The 24,320-nt window shown below is 44.8% G+C and overlaps 2 protein-coding genes across 3 annotated transcripts; one reads left to right on the forward strand and one right to left on the reverse strand.

The window, feature by feature from the left end:
• Positions 1-1,568: 1,568 nt before the first annotated feature.
• Positions 1,569-4,202, reverse strand: PDZD11 (PDZ domain containing 11). Its single transcript, XM_034063917.1, has 6 exons — positions 4,083-4,202; positions 3,888-3,971; positions 3,533-3,589; positions 3,097-3,195; positions 2,859-2,919; positions 1,569-2,454 (listed from the first exon to the last, which is right to left on the reverse strand). Exons 1-6 carry the CDS (start codon positions 4,167-4,169, stop codon positions 2,420-2,422), a joined length of 423 nt encoding a protein of 140 aa, XP_033919808.1. The 5' UTR covers positions 4,170-4,202; the 3' UTR covers positions 1,569-2,419.
• A 56-nt stretch (positions 4,203-4,258) lies between these two features.
• On the forward strand, positions 4,259-23,984 carry KIF4A (kinesin family member 4A). 2 transcript variants are annotated; one of them, XM_034064255.1, is made up of 31 exons: positions 4,259-4,317; positions 4,539-4,681; positions 4,768-4,882; positions 5,504-5,694; positions 5,972-6,064; positions 7,211-7,377; positions 7,625-7,719; positions 7,917-8,036; positions 9,061-9,236; positions 10,241-10,302; positions 10,984-11,119; positions 11,619-11,677; positions 11,886-11,991; positions 12,709-12,774; positions 13,078-13,263; positions 13,932-14,035; positions 14,501-14,645; positions 15,109-15,219; positions 15,933-16,016; positions 16,604-16,717; positions 16,955-17,110; positions 17,701-17,795; positions 18,145-18,274; positions 19,162-19,332; positions 19,720-19,827; positions 20,576-20,653; positions 20,748-20,849; positions 21,477-21,635; positions 22,010-22,129; positions 22,827-22,949; positions 23,336-23,984. In XM_034064255.1, the coding sequence occupies exons 1-31, from the start codon at positions 4,269-4,271 to the stop codon at positions 23,516-23,518; spliced, it is 3,747 nt and encodes a 1,248-aa protein (XP_033920146.1). In that variant the 5' UTR covers positions 4,259-4,268; the 3' UTR covers positions 23,519-23,984. The 2 variants fall into 2 exon arrangements, with proteins under 2 accessions (XP_033920146.1, XP_033920147.1); XM_034064256.1 differs by having other exon boundaries at positions 10,987-11,119.
• The last annotated feature ends 336 nt before the right edge of the window (positions 23,985-24,320 follow it).

The raw sequence follows: 24,320 nt of genomic DNA on the forward strand, positions 1-24,320 counted from the left end.
ACTGTCTTCTCTATGGATGTGTATAATACTGAGTGTGTGTCTGGCCCTGCTGTCTCCTAGCTGTTAGCTGAGTAAGTGTGACTATTACTATGAGTATGGACTGTCTGACCACAGCCATGTATCACACTAAATAAAGTTATTTCACCAACACCTTTGCTGTCCTGCTGCTGAAGAGGAGCCTTGTGATGCCTCTGCCTATTTTACTTGTAGGTTTGACAAGGCTGTCTGGTGTGGTGTAGGCTGGAAGAAAGGTGAGCTTACAGAGTTTGAGCATGGCTTTGGGAGTACAGTGGGAAGAGAAGGGGTTTTGCTCCAGAAGATCAAGCTACCTGCAGTGTCTCTGCCAGTCTGCCTCCCTGGCCAGGGACTTAATTCACTGACATAGATCTGCTCCAGTCCTCATGACTTTTGGCCTATTCTGCAAGTTGCTAAAAAGTATTCAATGTTCCTGGACCTGTTATTTTACCATCAGGAATCAGTAACTGCTATTTGTCCTTCTGGTTCCAGAGGATAAAATTGACTGTGGTGGCCATGCAAACCCCATTAGTGCTGTGTCAGTTAACTTATGCCTTGGGTGTCTTGGACAAAGAATCTCCTCTTTCCTGTTTGCCCACAGCCAGTCACAGGGTCAGTGAGAAGGCTGTGAAAGCACCCAACTCATTGCCTCCGAGTAATGGCAGGGAGGAAGCAGCCCTGGGCAGGGGACATCTCCCTGGAGCTCCTGTGAGGGACTGCTCAGAGCAGGATGAGCAAATTGAATGTTGAGGTTGTATTTGCAGTCTCCTGTGGAGTTCAAGGTGTCTGTTGGCTCCTCAGCAGCTGGGTCGTGTGCTGAAAGCCTGATGTGCATTCAGCCACTGTGTTTTCCGCCAGGCAGAGACCAGAGCTGGCTTTGGGGCTGGGAACTGACCACCTCCCTGGCATGTCTGGGCACAACAAGGGGAGAAGGGAAGGTGGACTAGTAGGAGGCTGCCTTGCTGCAACCTGAGCATCCTCCTTCCCCAAGGAACATATAAATGCTGGAAACTGGTGTGAGACTGCAGATGTGAACATCCCATGGCACACAGAGGCCTGGCCCCAGGGAAGAGCTCCTACATCTTACAGTGGGGTTTCTAGAGTGCTTTCCCAGGTAGAAAAGCTAAATTTGCTGTTTGGAAAGTTTCTAGTGTATTTCATTCTGCTTCAGCCTGGCTCAGCTTTCTACCAGCAACTGAGCTAAGAGCAAGTTTGCTGGCAGTGCTGAACTTGTGTCAGGGCTACTACCCTTTACCATCCCAAGGAAGCTGTTTATGGCACCATAGACACAACCCTCCACTGCAGCTCTTGCTCCTGGTAGTGCTGAAGCAGTGCTCCAGGTTAAAATCAAGGACTGGCTTCCAGCTGAGTGGGTGGAAGAACAGCCTTAAACCAGAGCTGCGTGTCATATGGGTCCCATGCTTTCCTCCCACAGGCTGTCAGGGCAACTGGAGCCAAGCCTTGTCTCAGCTGTCCACCCAGCACTTCCTCAGGGTAGTGCTGGGGGTGTTAACAAACAACCCTCCACACAGACAGCCTGAGTGGGAACAGAATGAATGCTGGTTGCTGTACTTTTTATTATTTCAGTTATTACAGGTAAGCAGAAAACACCACAGGCAGCCAAGGCAAGGGCTGTCCTGATACCACTTAGTATGTGATAGTACCATGCGGAGTAGCACACGACAGGACTGTGCCAAGTGAAGAGAGCAGGTTCAGTGAATGAAACCCTCAACTGCCCTAGGAGGAAGCCAGTCAAGCACCTACAGCAGCTCTCAAACATGGTCCTAGCATCTTGGTACTGTAGTGTGGGGGGTGGCTAAGCAGCAGAGGTACAAACCTGCCCTGGCAGACTAGTGCAGCGAGATACGTGAACTGGGTTTGAGTGGATTTTACTCCTTGAGTCCAAAGTAAACCCAGTAGGGAGTAGCAGAGGTAGGACAGTAGAGAAGGAAAGAACTTCATAGTACCAGAAAAGTGAACAGGTTGATCTCCTGGAGGACAAAGGCTGTGCTGTGCTCCAGCATGCTCATATCCTCTTGCCTTTTATCTAGTAATGAGGGCTGGATCCAGAATCAGCAGAGCCCTCATTTAATTCAAGTCCAGCTAGAAGAGAAGCACAGATCTTGCCGGAGAAGCTGCCCTCTGGTACCCACTTCCACATCAGCTTCAACAGCTTGTTTCAACACCCAGTTCAAGGAGTACAGACTAAAGCCCCATCCATCTTCCAACTAAGATTCCATTGGTATCCCTCCATGCAGGAAAGAGCCAATGCCTGCGCAGCCAACAGAAGAGTTGTACCTCCAGTGACAGCTGAAACGTGGTATGTCATCTCAGATGTTGAGGAAAAGTAGTGGAGAGTTCTTAGCAGGATGGCCCCTCTGGAAACCCAGCAGACAGCTGCCTGCTAGTGAACAGTTCTTTCCTTCTGTCTCTGGTAATCTGGAAGGGAAAGGCAAGGCTGAAAGAGCAGGAGAGGCTGATGGCAAGATGGAATTAGCAAAAACGTTACAGGAGAAAATACATTCCATTTATACCTCACTAAGTAGAGACAGTGTTTGCTACCCTCTTGGGTAGCAGCTGGCTTTAAAGTAGTATTTGCACCCCAGCCACTCATTTCAAGTTATTTTAGGGCATTAAGAATAAAAGTTCAAAGTCTTCCTCTGCTTTCTATTTTTCTTTCTTCATTTGAGGGTCAGTTTCCATTTTACAAAGAATCCTTGTTTGGTTGACCTGGCCTTCCTCCCCCTCCATTATATCTATGAACTCTGTGGGTACAGAAATCAAGCACTAACACAGTCTTATCCTTCACTTAGAATCCAATTGTTCTTAGGGAGGGCACTTACTGTAGGGGAAGTAACGCACACGCATGGTGATCTCACGGGCTGTCTTCAGGATCTCCACAGCCTGAAACCAGAAAGAGTTGCTCGGTGACCAGACTGGGCTGGAGGAAATTGGAATGCATCAGTTTTGTGGTGTCAGCAGCTCAGCTGGTGCAGGCTGAGAGACCAGAAGGAGACTATGGGTGCACAGTTCCTCCCCATCCTGTCCCTGCTCCAGCAGTGGAGCTGCAAGTGTGCTCACTTTGCTGTGCTCAATGTCCTGGAAATCCACATCATTTACTGAGAGCACCTGGTCGCCTTCCTGCAGCCCAGCCCGGTGTGCATCTGAGTCGGGGATCACCTGCAAGGGGAACAGCAGGGACAACAGCAGTGACCATGGCACAGCCTGTGCCACAGCATTCCCTTCTGCACAGTCAGCTCCGGAGCCTCCCCATGGTGCCCATCTATAGGACAGGGGAGGATGGGGAGCAGTGGGTACTGCAGTGCAGCATCAATGCTCTGTGTGCTGGCAAGAGATCAGGCAACGCTGCAGGACTGTCTGATTGCTGCTTGGTGCATGGCAAATTATAGCTGTAAGTTCAGAGACTCGTATGACAGTCTCCCTGCACACCCAGCTGGCTCAGCAACACCCAAAGGGCCAGGACACAGGTAAGGAGATGGTAGAAGGCCAGACACACCTTAGAGATGAAGATCCCCAGCTGTGAGGCTTTTCCTCCCCGGATGTTGAAGCCCAGCTGCGAGAGAAAGCAGAGTGAAATACAACCGGGGCTTCGACCCAGGATCCTGCACACTGAACCGTGAGCCGTTCCTCCCCGCTCCATGTCCTCCATCAGCTCCACATCCCCACATGTGAGCACCTCTTGCCTCCCCCACATTCAGCCCATCCACCCTACCACCAGCATCACCCCACACCCCGCAACAAGTAATGTTTGCCAGGAAGGGCCCTGGGAGCCATGAACCGAACCCGAGGGGGAACAACCGGGAGGGACCCACGGACAGGGGCAGAGGGGTCAGTGTCAGGGGGGGTCTCACCTGCGCCCCGGGCGGCTTCTTGAGGACGATGGTGCGGGGCAGGAACTGGGTGAGCTCGTTGTTGTAGTCGGGGTGGTACACCCGCTGCAAGGCAACGCAAGGCGGCGGCGCCCGTCAGCCGCCGGGGCCGCGGCCCCGCTCCCGGTTCCCCCTCTCCCCCATCATCCCCCCATGCTCCCACCGCCATCCCCGCACCTCATGCGGCGGTACCCATGCGGGAGGGCTCTCGTAGGGCGGCAGGAACACCACCGGGAAGTCATCGTAGGGCAGCCGGGCCTCCATGCTGCCGCTCCGCCTCACGGCCCGGCCCCGCCCCGCTCCGCCGTGCGTCGTGACGCACAGCGCCGCCATTGGCGGCCCGCTGAGCGCGGCCCGGTTTGAATGCGGGCGGTTGCGGCGCCGCCTCCGGAGCTCGCAGGGCCGGAGCCAGGTGGGTCTGAGGCCCGGCCGTTGTGGGGGCGGCTGCCCTTCGAGCTCCCTATTGCCCCCCATTACCCCCCATTGCCCCCCATTGCCTCCCATTGCCTGCTTCTCTCAGGGCTGGGCGCTGGTAGAGCCGGTAACGGGGTCCAGGCCTTCCAGCTGCGGCCCAGCCCCGGCAGCGATGGGTGCTGCTCCTGTGAGGCCTTAACCCGGCTCCGCTCCCCTCAGGGCGGCCTCGGTGCCTGGGAACGATGAAGGAAGATGCGAAGGTGATCCCGGTGCGAGTGGCGCTGCGCTGCCGGCCCTTGGTGCCCAAGGAGATCAGCGAAGGGTGCCAGATGTGCTTGTCCTTCGTGCCCGGGGAGCCGCAGGTAAGGGGGCGAGCGGGGCTTCCATCCTGCGGGTTGCTGCTGGGGCATCGCAGTGAGCGTGGGCTGTGTGTCTATCTGCTCCGCAGGTGGTCGTGGGTAACGATAAGTCGTTCACTTATGACTATGTGTTTGACCCTTCCGTTGAGCAAGAGGAGGTCTTCAACACAGCTGTGTCCTCTCTCATACGAGGCATCTTCAAAGGTATGTGTTAACTGAGCTTATACATCATAGAATTGGAGGATACCAGGTTGGAAGGGACCTCGAGGTCAGCTGGTCCAACCTTTAAGCTCTGATTTAAATTACCTGGAGTTTCAGTGGGCTCAGCTGTGGAACTAAGTGCTGTTTAATTCTTCCTTCTGACTCACTTTTGTTCTTCTCAGGAAATTAAATCCCGCACTAGCCAGATTGTGACTTTTGTGCTAAATCTTGCCTGTTCACAACCTGTTGCGCTCCCCAAAATGATCTCTGTGTTTTCTTTAGGTCATTTTATTTCTTGATGCTGTTTCTGTAAGGCAAGAGGATTTTATCAAGGATAATGTGATGGGTTGCTAATCATCTCATACCAGGAGCTGTTAGTGATGGTACTGCAGAGCTGGGATGACAGAACTCACGTTGTGTTTCTGTGATTAGCTCTAATAAAGCTTTAACAAAGAGTTGGAATAACAATTTTATCGTGTTTATGTTGCTAACTGTGACCTGTGCATAAAGCTTGTGTTAAATGGATGTCAAGGATCAGTGCTTTTCCCAAAATGCAGCTTTGTTCATTAAAGCTTATCCTGGTTTCCGTGTGACTGTCTGATCTGGGCACCCTTTGTTCCCCAGGGTACAATGCTACTGTGTTAGCCTACGGACAGACAGGATCTGGGAAAACATACTCTATGGGAGGTACTTACACTGCCAGTCAAGAGGATGAGCCCAGTGTGGGAGTCATCCCACGGGTAATCAAGCTGCTATTTAAGGAGAAGGAACAAAGGCAGGACTGGGAATTCGTCCTCAAAGTTTCTTATCTAGAGGTAAAAGTTGTTTTGATTTTCAAGCTATTATGAAGCTATGAACTGCAGATAAAGCAAGCTTTAATGAGGCCACCTCCTTCAAATAGTAGGTATTTATTAAATTGAACCCAAAGACCACATAAGGTCTTGTCAGGAAATGCATTCTGAGTCCTTGGTGTCTTTCTGTAGCAGTAAAAGGAATAGAATGTAATACAAAGGTAGCCATGGTTACAGCATGACTGTGTGTCTGTCTCCATGCGAGGCTGGTAACTCTGAACTGCTGCTCTGATGTTTTCAGATCTACAATGAGGATATTCTAGACCTTCTGTGTCCATCAAGAGAACGGCCTTCTCAAATCAGCATACGGGAAGACCCAAAAGAAGGCATAAAGGTTTGTTGCCTGTTTGATGGGTCACATACAGTGTGATATGGCATGGGATGAGTATTTCAGTGAATCATCTGACTCCTTAAGCACTGCTTTGTATTAGTGTGTGTGAAATCATCACAACTACTCCTTTCTCTTAAACTCGAGCTGTTGATGATTAAGTTTATCTGGGTAACACCAATAGGGGAAAACATTCATCATGAAGCCACTTCAGAATTCTGTTCTGACTTCTTTTGAAGGCTATTTTAGGTGAATATCTGAGAACGTTCTTTGAGTCCTTCACCAAATTCCAAACCCTTGCAGTTGCACTCTTCCTTTTGGCAGAATAGTGTACAACAAAAGGATCCTGAGACGAAATTATTTCAGTGCCCAAGTTATTTGTTTTGTACATATGTGTGTTTATAATGCAGATAAGCCTTGTGCTACTGGTGGTTCTGTGTACTCATTTTGTAGCTAAAGTTCTGTTGTGCTTCATTCGCATCACTTCAGTTTGCAGTGGTGGATAGGTTGTCATTTGCCATACACACAGCTTAGGTGTCATGTTGCTTTGATCCATTAATGTCTTTGTTACATGTAGTCCTGTGCTGCTTGTTATCTCTAAAATACTCTGGTGCTACTCATCCATGTGTTAGTAGCAGCATTGTGATCCAGGGAGACAGGCCCTTTAGGGAAAATGCAAGCTTGCCAAGGAGCATGATCATTCCCCACTATGTCTTCTCTGTCCCTAATAACCTGCCTCCCCTCTACTCTATTCACACAAGTTGCCACCCCCACCAGCCAGTTTTCCCCTTTTTGTGCCCGTGAGTGGCACAGCTTTCAGCTCTCAGCTTGGCCAGACATATCTGAAGGCAGCTCTAGATTTTTCCACAGAGTAGTGAGGAGCCCAGCTGACTCTCAAGCAGGCACAGAGGAACTTGGTGTGTGTATGTAGGAGTATAATGAAGGAGAGAGGACACAACTTAACATTACTGATAGGAAGTTCAGAGCAAATTTTTGCTGGGGGAAATCCATACCAAGCCTCTGGCTTGAAATAAGGCTGATTATTGTGAATGCATATTTACAAAGGGAATTAACTTTACTGTAGTCCAAGGATAAATTTTCTGATGGAAGTCAAGATAAAGAGGATAAATAATGCTTTCTTTCTGGATACAGATTGTAGGCTTAACAGAAAGAAATGTCACTTGTGCCGAAGAGATGGTATTCTGCCTAGAGCAAGGGAATAATTCCAGGACAGTGGCTTCCACAGCAATGAATTCCCAGTCCTCGCGGTCCCATGCCATCTTCACCATTTGCATTGACCAGAAGAAGAAAAGTGACAAGTAAGTGTGATCACACAGCCAGTCCTAGCAGTTGTTGGGGGTCAGACTTACTCAGTAGTTCATAGTCCTCTCATTCTTTCTTGGTCTTTGATGAACTCACCTGAGCTTGAGGCAGCTCCTTTACTTGGCTGTCTCTGATATGAAGAATGTTTTTCAGCCTGGTAGCTCAAGTATAGTAACCCCTGGACTGCTTCTTTCCTAACTGCACGTTTACTTGAGAGAGTAGAATAGTTTCTTTCTGCCATAGGAACAGCAGTTTTCACTCCAAGCTACATCTGGTTGATCTTGCTGGCTCTGAGAGACAAAAGAAGACCAAGGCTGAGGGAGACAGACTAAAAGAAGGTATGTAGGAAAAGGACTGGTATAACTTGGGCTTCTTACCACTTCTGAGTTCATAAAAAAGCAAAGCAGGTCTTTTAATTAACACTTTTAATGTGCTTTTTTAAACCTTCTTGATTTTTCCTTTTAAATAAGGACAGGAAATGACCAGTTCCCAGTTACTGAGATATCTCTGCTCACTGTCATCTATTTGTTTGCAGGTATCAACATAAACAGAGGTCTCCTCTGCCTGGGGAATGTAATTGGTGCACTTGGTGATGAAAATAAAAAGGGGGGTTTTGTCCCCTACAGAGACTCAAAGTTAACAAGATTGCTGCAAGGTAAGAGACAGATGATGATAAATCTGCATATGCACTTTAAATAACAAAGAAGCAAAAAAAAACCTCAACAGCCATAAAACCCCACAGCTCAAAGCAGTGGCTGCTGTTGAGAGAGGGGTTGCATTTATTGGCTTAGTTCCACTTCTTGCTGAAGCTGGACCTGTTCTGTACTCTGATTTTCAGATTGCAGATATGTTGAGATGAACACATTTGAGTCCACCTGTTTTGCAGTTCCTATGCAATAGAAGGAAACTAGACAAACTGCATTTAGTTTTTTGGTGGGGAGAAGAAAGATGAGAAGCTATGTCTGGAAGCAGAGATCTGTTATTATACCCTAATTATAGCTACTTACTGGAGAATATTGCAGCCAAAATGAAGCTCAAGCTGTCTGTGCCTTCACTGTGTGCATCATGTTTGTTTTGTTTCTCAGTCTGAGTATCTGGTCCTTGTGGCGCTTATTTTTCAATAGTTGCGATGGGCTTTTAATGCATTTTACTTAGATTAACCTTTAATATAGGCATAACTATAGTCATGCAATTTACTGGAGGTTTTTCCTTGTAGTTAAACAATGTGGTACAAAAAGTTGGGCTTTCCAGTATTTTCCCTCTGGAAGTACCTAATAAAAAGAACCTGGATTGGGCAGAGTTTATTATAGGACACTTCTTTTTATTTTTATTTTTTATTTTCCTCCCGATTGTAAGTTTTAAGTAGCCAGTATGTGTTAGTCTAAAACAAAAAGACAAAATTAATAAAGTTGAATAACTATATTCTTGGCCAATAATTTAAATCTGAAGGTAGTGTGAATTCTGATGTCTGGATATCCATGGAGATCTTGAGTATTATTGTGGGGGAGAAGGGAGGAAGTAACCTGAAAGAACTATGCCAGAAATAGCATACAGAAATTACGTAACAGAACAATGTTACTGGGACTTCTAATGTGAAATAATTGGGGCTTAGGGGTGAGACATAACTTTGGGACTTTGGCTTACAACACAAGCCCGTTATGCTGTATTTTCCTTCTCAGATTCTCTGGGTGGGAACAGCCACACTCTCATGATTGCCTGTGTAAGCCCAGCGGATTCCAATCTAGAAGAAACCCTGAATACTCTGCGTTATGCTGACAGAGCAAGAAAAATAAAGAATAAGCCAATTGTCAACCGGGACCCTCAAGCAGCTGAGTTACATCAACTAAAGCAGCAGGTACTGGGTACTTGTGACAAGTGTAGGTCTGTCCTTTTCCTACTAAGGTCATTAAAGAGCAAGCAAAGATGCAGGATGCCTAGCTACACAGAATAAGCAAAAAATATTTAGTGTGTGTTTCTGTCTCTTGAGATGAGTATATAAGTGCCATATACATGAATATTTCTTGTAATTCTACAGCAAGTACTCAATGCAACAAAAAATGATAGCATTAACGTGATTTTCATTTCCCTTCCACTGAACAAATCATTGCCTGCCCATTAGGCTACAGGTGAAATGAGAAATGCAGTGGTGGTTGCCTTGCTGACATCACCTGCCTATGTCCAGCACAGAGCAGAAAGTGAGGAGTGTTCCTATGTGGTCAGCTACAGAGGGGAATAAGCTGTATAAACTGGAATCGGCTAAACTCAAAGCCAGAAGCACCCACGGGCTTGTCTACCAATGAGAGTTAACTAGGCTTGCTATGCTTACCTAACACTATGCATATGATAGCCTTTCATGCTATCTCTCCAGAGAAAAACTTGGTATTCTGGTTCCACAGTGGATCAAGGGAGTTGTTTTGCTTACTTCATAGCACTGTTCACCAAAGTTGAGTGAATGGTTACTAGCATACTGTAAATTCAAATTACATATTCAGGCAGCTTAGGACTGCAAATGCTCTCTCATACAAACAGTAGCAACAGAACATTGGTTCAGCAAAGTGAGAGACCTGTGCTTTACATCAGCAAGGTCCCTGACACTGCACACAGAACATCATGTCAGCTCTCTGGTGATTTACCATGCTCTGATCTGAGCATTCCTGATGAAGATAATGTAACTTTTCTTTTTAGGAGTAAATTACTTAAAATACTTAGCAACATGATTCCTTCCCACAGACCATTGCCTGTAAAAGGACAGTTGTGAAGTGTGACTTGTATTAAGACAAAGGATCGTAACAGTGTTCCTTCAACCATCTAGTTCCTGTATGGGAGAGCTTTACAAGTAATAATTATTTGTCTTTCTAGGTTCAACAACTGCAGGTGTTACTACTGCAGGCCCATGGAGGGATCCTCCCAGTGTCTATCAAGTAAGATTTGTATATTAATGCTCAGTGTTCTGATGGCCATCACACATCAGCAAAGGCTCTAGATCTCCTTTGCTCTAGGCAGTGCTGTAGAGTTGAGGGTAGAGCAAACAGTTTTGTTCTAGTAGGTTCTGGACAATCTTTTTCCTTCTCTTTGTCACATTTACTGAATTTCCATGCATGTGTGGGTCATGTAGTTTTATAGCAATCCCCTTAAGACTGCAAAAACCAATTGTAGGAAATATGAGGAGCTAGGCAATGTCTCCTAACTGTTTCTCAGAACCATCCATCCCCCTTTTCTTTCTCTCCCCTCTACCTCTAATTGTAGGGCACCTCCCCCTCCATTGTTCTTAAAGGCACAAAATGCAGGAAAGAGTGGGATTGTGTAGGTGTTTGTCATCTTCTGAGGATGTTCCAAAACCCAAGTACATTCGGTTTACAGAGTGGTCAAACAGCATTCCTGTTTCAAAAAGCTGTTTTCTTCTCTTTCAAATGCCTACTTTTGGAATGCTGTATTACTTATATATATATATTTTTAAATTAGACTTCCTCCAGTGCTTTCTGTTTCTCTGCTACAACCTATATTTATTGTAAGTTGTTTAGGAAACTTGGAGGCACTTTCAGTGCTATTGCAAACCTCTAGCAAAGTCATGTTCACAAGCAAACCGGTCCTTAATATTTCAGTAGCATGGCACCTTCTGAGAATCTCCAGTCCCTGATGGAGAAGAACCAATCCCTAACAGAGGAGAATCAAAAGCTGAGCCAAGGGCTGAGTGAGGCTGCTGGGCAGACAGCACAGATGTTGGAAAGGCTCATTCTGGTAAGGTTACCCAGGAAGAACTTTTAAGTTGCATGACTTCCCTTTTTAGCCAAAGACTAATCAACAGCAGCTCCTGTATTAATGGCATGTTAGGAATCTCTCTCTTTAATGTTCCTTTCACATTCATTTAAAATCTGTAGCTATCAGTCAGATCCAAAAGTTTTCCAGAGCCAGTCAGAGCCTAGCGATCTGTTGACTTCAGTGGGGGAAAGACCTGAATATTTCAGCTTTTCTGTTCCTTTAATGTTTTAAATACTGGCATTTGCACATGTGCTCTCCCTTCCCCACTTCATTCTGCTTTTTGGTTCACTGCAGTGTATTTTTCCTGTGAAAAAGGGTGTTAAGTCTAAACAAACTTGTGGCAATGATCATGCAAGATCTTTCAGTGCATTGATTTGCCACCAACTGACAATGTATCTTTTGCCACAAATAAATTAGCTATTTGCTGACTTCTTAACTTGCTATTCCTACAATTCAGTATAATTCTGACTTCTCTTAGGCAGAACAAGAAAATGAGAAGATGAATGCCATACTAGACCAACTTCAGCAACACGATGTGTAAGTTTGTTTCTACACCCTACTTATGCTGAGGAAATGTCTTTTAGCATTAAACGTTTTTGTTGGGATAAAGTGGATACACTTGATTTGTGTTTGTTCATCTAGGGCTCATTTGTGTGTTCAGTGGGGAAAATTGTTCCTTATTAGTGTGTGTGACACAAACATGCCATGTAATACTCGTGGACTTATTCCCACTTCTGCATTGCAGATGCAAGCTTGATCTACAGAAGCTGGTAGAGAATGTAGAAGATGAAGAGCTAAAAGAAAATATTGAGGTGATTCGCAATGTGCAGCAAGTTTTGGCTCAGTTGCAGGTAAGACTGAATCCTGGGAGAGAAGAGTGTGCCAGCTGAGTTTACTAGCAAAACAGAGGGTTCTTCTGTTCATCTGGTGAGCAGTGGATTCTGCTGTGCAGAAACCTTGTTTAAGGAGCACAGTAATGAAAGTATTAAATGACTCTTGTTATCTACTTCAAGACAAACTGTCCTGCTGTACTTTTAATGCTGCAGAAAGGCCACTTGTGCTTGAGTGACTGCACGTGGTGGTGAGGGGGGAAGGAAGAGACTTCGCAAAAGAATCTGACAGTGGGAGATTAGCATGGATTTGCAATCCAAAAGTTGGAATGAGAGTTATGAACTTGCTAGTTTTAATGAGGAACAGAAATTTTAGGGACCTGACTTGTCAAATGGAAGCTGTTCGATCTCTGTGTAATTGAGGATCTTCTCTGTTCTCCCTTGCTAGATGTTCCCCCTGTTCCCTGACTCCTTACTCCTGTGAGGAGCTGGATGCCAATGCTGGAGTTGAGAGAATACTAGAAAGAATGGCTTGTCCAGTTAGTCTAGGAGGAGTATCCTCACTTTGCTAGAGGAGGAAGACAATGTCATCCTCTTTCCAGGGATAACTAACATGGATTCTGGACAGAGGGGAACAACAATTATGCTTTGTTATAATAGGCTAACAGGCTGTTGTTAGTGTCCTTTTACTTCATCCTTCACTCTTAACCAAAATTATTTTCTCTTTGTCCTCTATAGAGTGAAAGTGCTGCCAGAGCAGAAGCTGCTGCAGAGATGGCAAACTCTGGACAGGATGCTACAGCCGTAAGTGATGGGAGTCCAGCAGTGCAGACCTCACCAGGGGCATGTTTTTATCCCCTGATCACTCCTATCTGCATCCTTACCCTAGTTTTCTAATCCAGATGTTTGGGAAATAACGTGTCACTTTTGTATGTGCTGCCTTTCTAAACTCGTATTTGCTCAATATGCTAAAGATCAATAACCTGTTCTTATTTTAAAGTATCTTAATTTTTTATGTAAAAAATGAATTAGAAGTGTTCTGCAGAGCCTGTGGTCACATAGGTGGATTGGGTTGGCCTCTCCTGCTTATCGCTGTTTCTCCTTCAGGAAGCAGGAATAGGAAGGAATACCAAGAGATCCTCAGATGACTTCACAACTCAACATGCCCTCCGTCAAGCACAGATGTCCAAAGAGCTGCTTGAATTGGATAAAGTCCTGGCTCTGAAAGAGGCACTTGCCAAGAAGATGACACAGAACGACAGTCAGCTGGAGCCCATTCAGTCCCAATACCAGGTAAGCTCTTTTGATATAGTTCTGGTAAGGATATGTTCAGTTTATTTTCCCCCAAAGAATGCAGTCACTCCATGCTAAAGAGGGAAGGGAGGAGATGATCTGTCCTTCCATGAGTGTGTTCTTATTGGGTCTGTTTCCTTAAGCTGGGTCACTGCCCTCTTGGGCATAGTGGGGAATTAACTATAGGTGTCAGCAGAAAAAGGGGGGGGGGTTGGAGATCATCATGCCCAGCTACCTACAAATAGCTCTACCACCAGAAGACAGTCTTTTCCCTGAAGTAAGCTATTAGCCACTGTATGTTCTAGGTAGAATGGCCTTCTCTGCTTTTTACTTGGAGGTTTGCTTGGCCACACCAAGCAAAATGCAAGTACTTCATTGTTAACTCTTGCAGTACAGCCAGGTGATCTGTTCACTAGCTGTGCTGGGATCTCCTGTCTCTGAAGTTGTTCAGTCAGAGCTTTCAGTTTGTCATGGTGGTTCTGTGGACTGACTAAGATCTCAGTGTATGACGTACTGGCCATTTTCACACTCGTACTGCTTTTAGACAAAGTGGTTTACAGCCTGTTGGAAAAGAATGTGGTTTCTTAAGGCTTCTGGGCATAAAGCTTTGTTTTGATGTATGGTTTCAGGGTTTTTATTTGGAGGCTTATAATTCTTGTTCTTTCTAGACTAATATCAAGGATCTGGAATCTGAGGTCAGCAGTTTGCAAAAAGAAAAGGAGGAGCTGATCCTTGCTCTGCAGATGGCAAAGAAGGATGTCAACCAAGCCAAGTAAGAGTGACTGTGAGAGCTGTGTGGCTTATAGTGCTGGAAATTCTGTTAATGTGCCTGTGAAAATTCATTGTCTTGCACTTCATCCCTGGCAGTGTTCAAGGCCAGGTTGGACAGAGCCTTGGGTGATATGGTTTAGTGTGAGGTGTCCCTGCCCATGGCAGGGGGGTTGGAACTGGATGATCTTAAGGTCCTTTCTAACCCTATTCTATGATTCTGGTACTTGATTCTAACCTAACTATTCTATGATTCTGGTACTTGTAAATGCTCTTCTTTTAATGCAGATGCATCTCTTTAACATGGCATGTGAGTTGTATGAACTGCAGAAAAGCCTGATAGAGGGTTTTCAACATGGGAAAGATAATTGCTTTGTTTTTCATAAGGTGTCTCTAAAGTTGGAGAGTACCTGTTTGAGAGTAACAGTTTGGGTGGGGGTCCTGTGTGTAAAGTGTGACTTCTTCACAGACTTAGTGAACGGCGTCGGAAAAGACTTCAAGAGTTGGAAGGACAGATCAGTGAGCTGAAGAAAAAGCTGAATGAGCAGTCAAAGCTCTTAAAGCTGAAGGAATCTACAGAACATACTGTCTCCAAGCTGAACCAAGAGATCAGGGTAACGAACCTTAGCATGCAGCTCTCAGGCTTGCTCTAGAGTAGATAAAGCAGGTGTTGGAGAGAAGGCCCTCACTTTCTGTTTTGTTAGACTGGGGTTTTTTTTGCAAGGTTTCTTTGGTTATGTGGCCACAATTGCTGATGTAACACAATGGGCAGATGGCTACTGAGACTTGGAGGAATAAAAGAAGTCCTAAGTGTCTTCTGGCTATTCTGATAATTTATTACCTCAGTCACTTTGATTTCCTTTTATATACTTTGCATCTGTTAGCCTTCCCTTTTTGCCTTAAAAAATGAATTCTCAGTTTAGCGCTTTGGGAGTGTCCCTAGGCAAGTATTCCGGGTGGGCAGCACACTGTAGCCCATCTGCCACTCCCCACCCCTGGCAGACACGCTAAGGGAATGTAGTTTGAAACTACTCAGGATGCAAGTGCTGGACAATTCCAGCCCCTTCTATTTTCCAGGACATGAAAACACAAAGGGTACAGCTGATGCGCCAAATGAAAGAGGATGCTGAGAAATTCAGGCAGTGGAAACAACAGAAGGACAAGGAAGTAATCCAGCTGAAAGAACTGGTGAGCAAACAGTAAGCCCCCAGCCTGTAGTTCCCTCTGAAGAGTGAAACAAATCATTAAAGTGCTTGCTGAAGGGCTTTGTTTAACTATTGAGCATCTGAAAAACATCTGGGGAATTCTTTGAAGATAACGTTAGTTCATATGGTTGCCACCTTTCACCAGTTGTCATAAATGGACCCACTTGTGTCTGGAGATCTTAAAGCTGTCAACACAGTTGTCATGATCCAGCTCTAAAGCAGAAGGCAAAGATATTTAATATTTTTAAGGATTTAAAGTTCTAGGGCTTGGCCACGGAATTGGGGGTATTTATACTTTCAAAGGAATATTGAATCCCCATAACAATTCAGGTAAACAGAATTGTTAATGAAATCCAGCTGCAAACATGTAGCTGCTGAGTTCTGGCCTCACAGGAATTCTTACTGTAACAAGTTTGCTTTGAGATGCGAAATGGTTTGTGGTCTCTTACAGCTTTAAGGCTCCTAAATCTTTTTAATGGAAGGTCTGAAGCCCTTCTAGTCACGTTAAGCCTAACAGACGTTTGCTCTTAGAGGCCCTATGTGACTTAAGCCTGTAATGATCAGTGAAATAGTTATGAAGCACTTGCATTGTGGAACAGCAAGCTTAATCATTCTGTTCCAAAACCTGTGAATCTGGCCATAGGTATTAATGTGAGGGGTGATTTTTCTGTCTATCTCAACATTATTTCCCTGCAGGATCGCAAGAGACAATATGAGCTCCTGAAGCTAGAGCGAGATTTTCAGAAGCAGGCCAATGTACTTCGGCGTAAAACGGAAGAGGTGAGGATCCCATATCTGTTAGAAACTCCTGACCAGTTCCTAAAGGTCTGCAAAGTGTGGTTGAAGGTCGTAAGAGAATATGCAGACACTTCTTCAAAGCAGTTTGAAGGTCTGGAAATAGGTGCTTTTCTCTCTGTAGAAAAATACTGTGCTTGTCTGTAGCCTTAGAGGGATTCAAGTTAAATCTGTTCCTTAAAGGCTGAATTATCCTTTGAACATAAGGCCTTTTATTTCAAATGGAATTCAGACACCCAAGCTCGAAAGTGTAAAATGAGCTTGGGTGGTAAACATGCTAGATTGCAAAAATCTGTCAGAATGGCTGTACAGAAGAAACACATATTGAAACCATCACTTTGGAGGCTTTCTGCTACCTGTAGTTCTAGAAACAGATTCTGTTTAAACTGTGAGTCTTGGCAATGGAAACAAAGTCAGACACTCAAGTCACTTAATTCTGAAGTTACTCTGGTCTTATTAACCTTCTGCTCTGTTTTACTGCCTCAGTGTCTGAGTTGCATTGTGAATACATCATGTTTTCAACCATTAAGTGAGGTATCTACTGTTCAGCTATTGTACTAATTGTTTTACAGGCAGCAGCTGCTAACAAGCGTCTAAAGGATGCTCTTCAGAAACAACAGGAGGCTGCAGATAAAAGGAAGGAAAGTCAAAATCGGGGAATGGAAGGAGTTGCTGCACGAGTAAAAGTGGGTGGCAAGATGTTGTGCATTGCAACCATGAGTAGACTTTGTGAACTCAGTAGGTGCTGCTGGGGTTGATGGCTGGAGGGCAGAGAGGAGGAATGTGGGGGAACATATTAAGAGAGGCAATATGATTATTCAGTTTATCTGTGAAAGCATTTCAGGGAGGGATTCAGTCCTGAAACTGAGACTGCAGCAAACTAATATACTGGTTTTTGGGGTTTGGTTTTTGTTTTCCTCCAGAGCTGGCTTGCAAATGAAGTAGAGGTTCTCGTTAGTACTGAAGAGGCTCGGCGGCACCTTGCTGACCTTCTGGAGGACAGAAAGATCTTGGCACAGGAGATACATCAGCTTAAAACAAAGAAAGAGTCTGGGGAAAACCCACCTCTAAAGTTACGGGTAAGAGAGAAGGAAATGTCATTTTCCATGCCTCACACATCTGGCTGTTAAGAAATACTGTTGCTTACTCTGATTTGCTCCTGTTTGAGCTTCCCCCTTGGGTGGTAGGGATGGAGATGGTTACCTTTCTGAAAGAGAGCATTTAGTGTTGTTACTGTCCTCTGGCATATCACGGGACAGAGTTGCTGAAATAACTTGTTTCTTAATGCAATAAATATGGGTGTGAGTGGGTCACACCCAGAGATAGAAAGTGTAAAATGAGCTTGGGTGGTGGACATGCTGAACTGCAAAAATCTGTCAAGATGATTGTACAGAAGAAACATCTTGAAACCATCATTTTGGAGGTTTTCTGCTACCTGTAGGCCTAGAAACAGATCCTATTTAAACTGGGAATCTTGGCAAAGGAAATAAAGTCAAGTGGGTCACACCCCTTAATCAGAGACTCTGAGGAGGAGCAATGTAATTGAAACTATGGAAAGATACTTGAGGATTTTATAACAGCTATGCTGAAACATCTGTAAATGAAAGCCCAGTCTTGCATGTATTTCTTCACCTATTGCTCACTTCTGTCCATTGCTGCCATTCTTTAGAGACGCACCTATTCCATCGCAGATTTGCAGGCATCAGAGACGGACCTTTCCATAGCGAAGCAGATAGAAAGCCTGGAGACTGAGATGGGGCTCAGGTGAGGCAGTACAGCAAGGCTGATTTGTATGGCCTTGCCCCATTTTTGGGGTGGGTTGTTTGGTTTTTTTTCTAATGAGCTCTTCTCTTTCTACAACTCTTCTGTGAAACAGAAGAGAACTTATACACTGACAGTAAAAATGGTAAGACCATGTGGTTCTCCTGGCTTGACTTCTTCCAGAACGTGGGGTTGTGAGGACACTACTTGGACACTAGGATTGCTTTTTCTTTCTGTTTGTGAGCATCTCTGTATAAGGGAAGCACTGCACTTTTAGCCCAGTCACTAGCCCAGTTTTTCTCCTGTTTTGTAACCTCAAATACATGTAAATCTCAAATGTGTCCTTCCAAAGGAGTGCCCAAATAGCTGATCTGCAGCAGAAACTCTTAGATGCTGACAATGGAGATCGTGTGAAACAGCGCTGGGACAACATTGCAACAATTCTAGAAGCTAAATGTGCTTTGAAGTATCTCCTTGGAGAGGTAAATCCTGAATTACCCTGTTTTAATCACTAAAAACAAAGGCTGTAAGTCTGCTTAGCCAGGGATGAAAGGAAATGACAAGCTGACCGCAGGGATGAAGTGAAGTGAAGCGCTCTTCTCCGGATGAGATTTATTTCCCCCACAACTTCAGATTTAAAATATTTTCCTGTTTTGTAGATCAGTTTAGGGAGTGACAATTTCAGAAACAAGGAAGAGGGCAATGGAATAGATCCAGTCCTGGAGGTACCGGCTAAAGCTGTGCTTATAAAAACAAGCCCTGCATGGGAATAGGAAAAGGGAAGGGACAAATGTCAGAAGTGGAAGAGTTAAAAACAAAGAAAGAAAGAAGTACCTGGAAAAATTCTTGAATAAGTAGGAAATCTGCAGGGAAAGAGCTCTGGGGTCAGAGAGGAAGCCATGGAATGGATGTTGAGATGCGAGAAGCCCCAACAAGACTGGGCGTAGGGACAAGTAGGAATAGGGCTAATGTGTGATTAAGGAAAGAGCAACTGAATGACAGAATTGTTTATCAGTCCCTGGTGCTTGGAAATTAAAGGAAATGAATTAAGGAGCTAATATGGGAGAGATGCTTTCTTGAGATCCCCCCAGTACTCAGACTGAAAGGGTTGTAAGAAAAGAGATTAATCTAGAACTGTCAACAAGAAAGACTTCCTGCTGTTTTGCACCTCCATACCAGCTGTCAAATATCTAGCTCTGAATCTCTCATACAATCTCCCTATTGCTGATGGCCAGTCCAATTCTTAGGGTGTCTGGAAGTTACAGAAATGCTTTGCCATCAGACTGCCATATATCTGCCCCAAAAGGCATTAAGAAACATGGAACTGGAATTCACTGACCAAAGCAATCATCTTGCTTCTGTCTTTCAGCTGGTCTCCTCAAAAGTGCAAGAAAGCAAGTTGGAGAGTAGCTTTCAGCAGTGCAAAGCCAGCTGTTCAGACATACAAAAGAAGCTGACTGAAGAGCAAAACCACGTAGCAGAGATGGAGACTGAGTTCCAAAATCGGCTTTTGCTGCAGGAACAACAGCACCAGGAAAAGGTAAAATAAAGTGATGGAAATCTTCAGAGCTCCTGTGTCTTGGAACTGTGACTCCTGAATGGGCTCAGTGATAAAGGGAAAGAGGATATGCTGAAACCTGTTGCTGTATATCTGATGAAGGTTTGTTAGACTTTTGCAGATAACTAACAAGGAATTTCCCTGTTCATCTTCTGTCCTATCCAAGTTGTTTTATTCCATAACATTTTGCAGTGCTTTAAATGAGAATGTGACACCTGAGCACAAGATAACTTAAAAGTAGATCAGGTGGAATCATGCTTTGAAGTGGCAGAAAGAATCTTTCTGCAATTAAGGCCTTTGCCTGGGCTGCCAGATGTCTCTTTAGGCATTCATGCCTGTTTGCCTCTTAACATATTAACTTGCTTTTAGGTTCTGTACCTGCTTAGCCAATTCCAGCAAAAAGAAGCAGCAAAGAAGCAATTGGAAGATTCGCTAAATGAGCAGGAGAAACAGCTGCAAGAGCGACTTAGGTTCCAGGTAGAGTGTCCAGATGTGACTTGGGGAGGGTGTGCTCATTACATGCTACTTGGAATAGTAGCTTTAGAGTGAGGAAGGTGAAGAAGGATTGAGAGTATTGCCACTTGTAGCTAAAGTTGCTCAGTTCAGTTGGCTGCAGGGGTCAGTTGCTATACAGGTTTGAATAAGCCTGTGTTTTTTTGACACTTAAATATCTTCTTCCATTAACTAAATGTAAATGCAGTGTTGAGGCCTATCACAATCTGACCAGCTCACATAAACTTCCATGCTCAGAACACCTTTAGTTAGGATATTCAACATACTATTACTAGTCCTTTGAGCATATTTCTGCTGTGCTGTGTAATGGAAGAACTTTAGCTTGATCGTATACATTTACATGCTGCAATTTTTCTTGCCCCTAAAGAATTAAGTAGTGTAGCAAGCTCTTGTCAAAAGGTGTATTCAGCAATGTATAAAAGCAAAAGCAGTCATAGGTGTGCCGAATTTGGAGATAAGACTTAGAAACAGACAATTTTAGGTATTAAATGGTCATTCTGAAAGCATCAACTTCTCTCTGTATCAGTGGTGTTACACCTAAAACAACGCAGCAGGACTAATGATTTTCCTGATCTAGATGTGAGAGCTGATCTCCTGATGGAGAATGCAAAGAACCCTTCTGGTGTTGCAAGACAGATCAAAACAAAACTGTCCCAAACTTCTGCTACCTCCTCCCTGTAAGCCTACAGGTTCTATCTTGTCTTGCAAACAGGAGGAAGAGCTGGAGAAAATGAGGGAGTTCTGTGAGAAGAACCAAGAACTTCTCCATGAAAACAACACTCTTAAACAGGTAGAGATCTGTACAGATGGAGTCTGAAGAGCTTCCTGGCAGTTGGATTAATGTATTTTGTGAACGTTTTGCTAACTTTTGTCTGTCTTAACAGAAACTGATGCTCCTCCAAGTTGCCAGTGGACAGAAGCTCCATCGCATTCGGCAAATGGCATCAGAGTCCTCAGATTCTTCTTTCGATTACATTCCACCCAAGGTAAAGATGCTGTGTACCAGTTTTCATACTTTCATTGTACCTGACTTCTCTTCAAAAGTTAATGTTGGCTGTTAATAGTCTTGGTTTCTTTCCCCCAGGTCGCTTTTTACAAGGCATCTTGTTCTTTATTTATTGAAGTTGGCCTCATCTGTATTTCAGACAGTCCTTAAGGCTTCTGCTTTCAGAATACTCCAAAACTGGCCTACATTAACTTTTTCAATCTTAAAATAGGGAAAAAACCCCAAAACAAACAAAATCCAAACTTGTTTTCTTAGTTTAAGTATGTCTGACTCTGTAATCCAGGTGTTTTCTCTTTCTCTCTGTAGTATTTCCAGTCTCTGAATCATTACCTTGCAAAAAAGCCAAATCTTAATGCTGGGAGGAATTAATTGTTTAAAACTTTTTGTCAAAACTGACACAAATGATTCCATTTCCAAGGGTTTGTCAACCTATAGCATGGAATATTTAATCCTGGCAATCGGATAGTCTCTCCTCCCTCCCCCTACAGCCTTCCTGGCTGCCTGAGAGGAATGGGGCTGTGCTGATAGGACTCTCGAGTGCCTTAATAAAATGTAAACCCCCTGTTATTTCTTCTGGGGCCTCAGTGCTTTTACTTTCTGTGTGTAGCCAAAGACTCGTCGCCAGACGACAGCAAAACCCCGTGCACAAGCCTCAGAAATGAACGTGGAAGAGCTGTTCTCTGAGTCGGAGTCTGGGGAGGAAATGGATGATGCAGACTGGATTCCAGTAAAGGCGGTTAAAGGAACAAAGAGAAGCACAATGGGGGTAAGGTCCAGTTACCTTTGAGTTGTTACCTAAGGAGCCACTGTATCCCTAAGGATCTATAAAGAACAAAGGCTGCCTATAGGCAGTGACACCTTCCTAAATAGTTCTTTATTGGACAAGTTTTCTTCCACCATGAGACACTTGTGCTCTGTCCAGCTGCCTCTGGCTGAACTGGCCTGTATGTTTCAGACAGCAGCAAAATAGTGAACCCCTACAGCAGCTTTATTCCTTCATGGAACCTACTTTAGTGAGGTGGAAAAGGGATAGCCTGCCATAATATGCCTGCGTACTGCTCCCACTGTGGTGTGCTGCAGTGGCAATCTATAAGCAGTCTGTAAATCACCAAAGCTACAAAGAGCTCTTCTCTCTGTCAGTGCTCCTGCAAGGGCCGGTGTGGAAACAGGCAGTGTGGCTGCAGGAAGCAGAAAGTGGGCTGCACTGAAGGCTGTAGCTGTGACCCTGCCAAATGCAGAAACAGAGACTCTGGCTTTCTGGTGAGTAGTGCTGCATTTACAGCCACACTATACAGTGTAAAGTAAAGCTGGGTGAAGGGATAAGTGCTTGTGCTGTTAGTGAACATGCAGTTTGTTGAGGTAAAGCATATGCACCTTGCTGAAACATCTGTAAATGTCACTAATTCAGCATTGTCAAGTGCTAACTGAGCCCAAAGCTTTCCACTGCACTGAAGATTGACATCTGGGAGATGTCTCATAGATATACCTATCACCAATTATCAGCCATGAATGTGAGGACAAACAGTTTGGGCCTTTCTTTTGCACTTGGTAGATAAAAATTGTATCTTTGGCTTCAGGTGGCACTAAAGCTTAACTCATTTTTAGGTTATTTTTGGTTTTGTTAAAAAATGGAAAGTGATTATTTGGGGTGGGAGTTGTAGCATCAGGGAGCTTCGAGAGCAACTGATGTTCATTGGATCTCTTGCTAGAAATGTCTGCCTTACCCTGAGTGCCTTAGCTTTCTGAGATTTAAAGCAGAGATCTCCCATAGTCATTCTTTAATTATTGACTCTTTTATGAAGGCAGTTGCCTGGAAGAGGCATCTGACACCCTGAATTAGGAATTACTTCACAGCTGGAGAGAAGGGGGCTTAGGGACCACTGGTATTTCTTCAGCTGTTGGTGGGGAAGGAAAGGGTGGATGTTTTAAAAGTGCTTCAAAATAGTATTGCCCCCAGGATGCTGCACAGCGTGAGGACCAAGGAAGGGGCTCTGAAGGCTTCTTGAAACCTGAAGACTCCACTGTAGTGACTGTGGAAGAGACCTTCTTTCAGCCTGTGTGTGTCACACCACCCACCAAGGTACTGCCTAAAGGTGTATGGGGAGAGGAAGGGCTCTGGATGTGTGAGCACCTTGTTAGTGGCTACTGATGGATCTGTAAGTAAAAAAAACCCAAACAAACAGGTGATAGACTGCTGCTAGGAAACTGTGAGCAGATTGCAGCTGCTAAACCAGCCTGTGTTTGGTTTGAGTCTGCTGAATTCTTTTCATACTGAAGTTTTGCCACACAAGCTTACCATACTTTCCTGCTGCTCCTTCCAGCAGTGAGAGTCTGGTCTTGGCGAGGCTCATAGATGTGATTGCGTCTTAAGTCCAAACTTACTGCTCTTAAACCACTGTGTACAGTGAACAGTAAGTGTTTCAGGGCACTGATCCACTCAAATTCCCTTCTTTACCTTTCTGATAGGTCCTGAAACCCATCACAGACCAAGAGTTGTTCCTGAAGAAGGCCAGCAACGCCTCTTCCATGCTCACAACCGATGAGGAGTCCCAGGAGAACCAGATCCTGCTTGTGAAGAGAAAGAAGCGAATGCTGAGCAGTAACACCAGCTTCTTCTCAGGTTGTACCCCTATCAAGGAGTTCAACTGAGGAGCCCACAGGTGCATGACTGGCCTGGCCTGTGTTCCTGCAGGCCACGTCACTGGTGACTTAAAAAAGTGGAGTCTTCTTAGATTGTGTCCTGTCCAGTTCTTTGTGAGTATTTGTATGTGTGGCTCTGGCATTTCTGCAGTGACTGGAGTTGATCTGATCTGGGTCCCTCTTTCCATCCTGAGCTGTGAACAGGTTGGGTACAGTTTAATCCGTGATCTTGACAGAATCTTGCCTTTGCACTGGAAACCTGGCTCCTGTCCTCTAATCCAGCCCGAAGGGCTGTCCCAGGCTGCTGGAGGTGCTGTCTGTAGTCTTAACCTAGAGAGCAGGCTGGAAACAGTGTTTCTGTCCCTTTGGGGCACTGGCCTGTCATTGTTAAGTGAAGCTGGAACCTTGCTCTAGCTGTCTGTGAATATTGTGATTTTACCTTGGTAGCTGTAATAAAGTAACTACTAAAACCTGACTTCTAATTTTACATTATTGCACATGATGAGTGATCTTACATGACTGTATGTAGTGACCCACCCAGGCTAGGGTTAATTGCAGGGATCTCCTTTCCACTTGTTGTGTTGTTGCCCCTGAAGCCTCACTTCAGGACTTTTTCCTACTCAAAGCAGGCAGTCCCTGCAGGTGTCCTTCCCCCTCCTTGCTCCCGTCCTAATTTTGGAGTCACAGCATGAAGCAGAGGCAAATGTAATGTTTTGTGGGGTTTTTTTCCCCTCCAGTGGTAGCAGTGAAAACCCAGACCTGTGCTTTTGACTTGCACACAGATGCCATCCCTGAGCTGGAAGAGCCCTCT

The sequence above is a fragment of the Melopsittacus undulatus genome, chromosome 6 (assembly GCF_012275295.1).
Source record: "Melopsittacus undulatus isolate bMelUnd1 chromosome 6, bMelUnd1.mat.Z, whole genome shotgun sequence".
Taxonomy (NCBI): domain Eukaryota; kingdom Metazoa; phylum Chordata; class Aves; order Psittaciformes; family Psittaculidae; genus Melopsittacus; species Melopsittacus undulatus.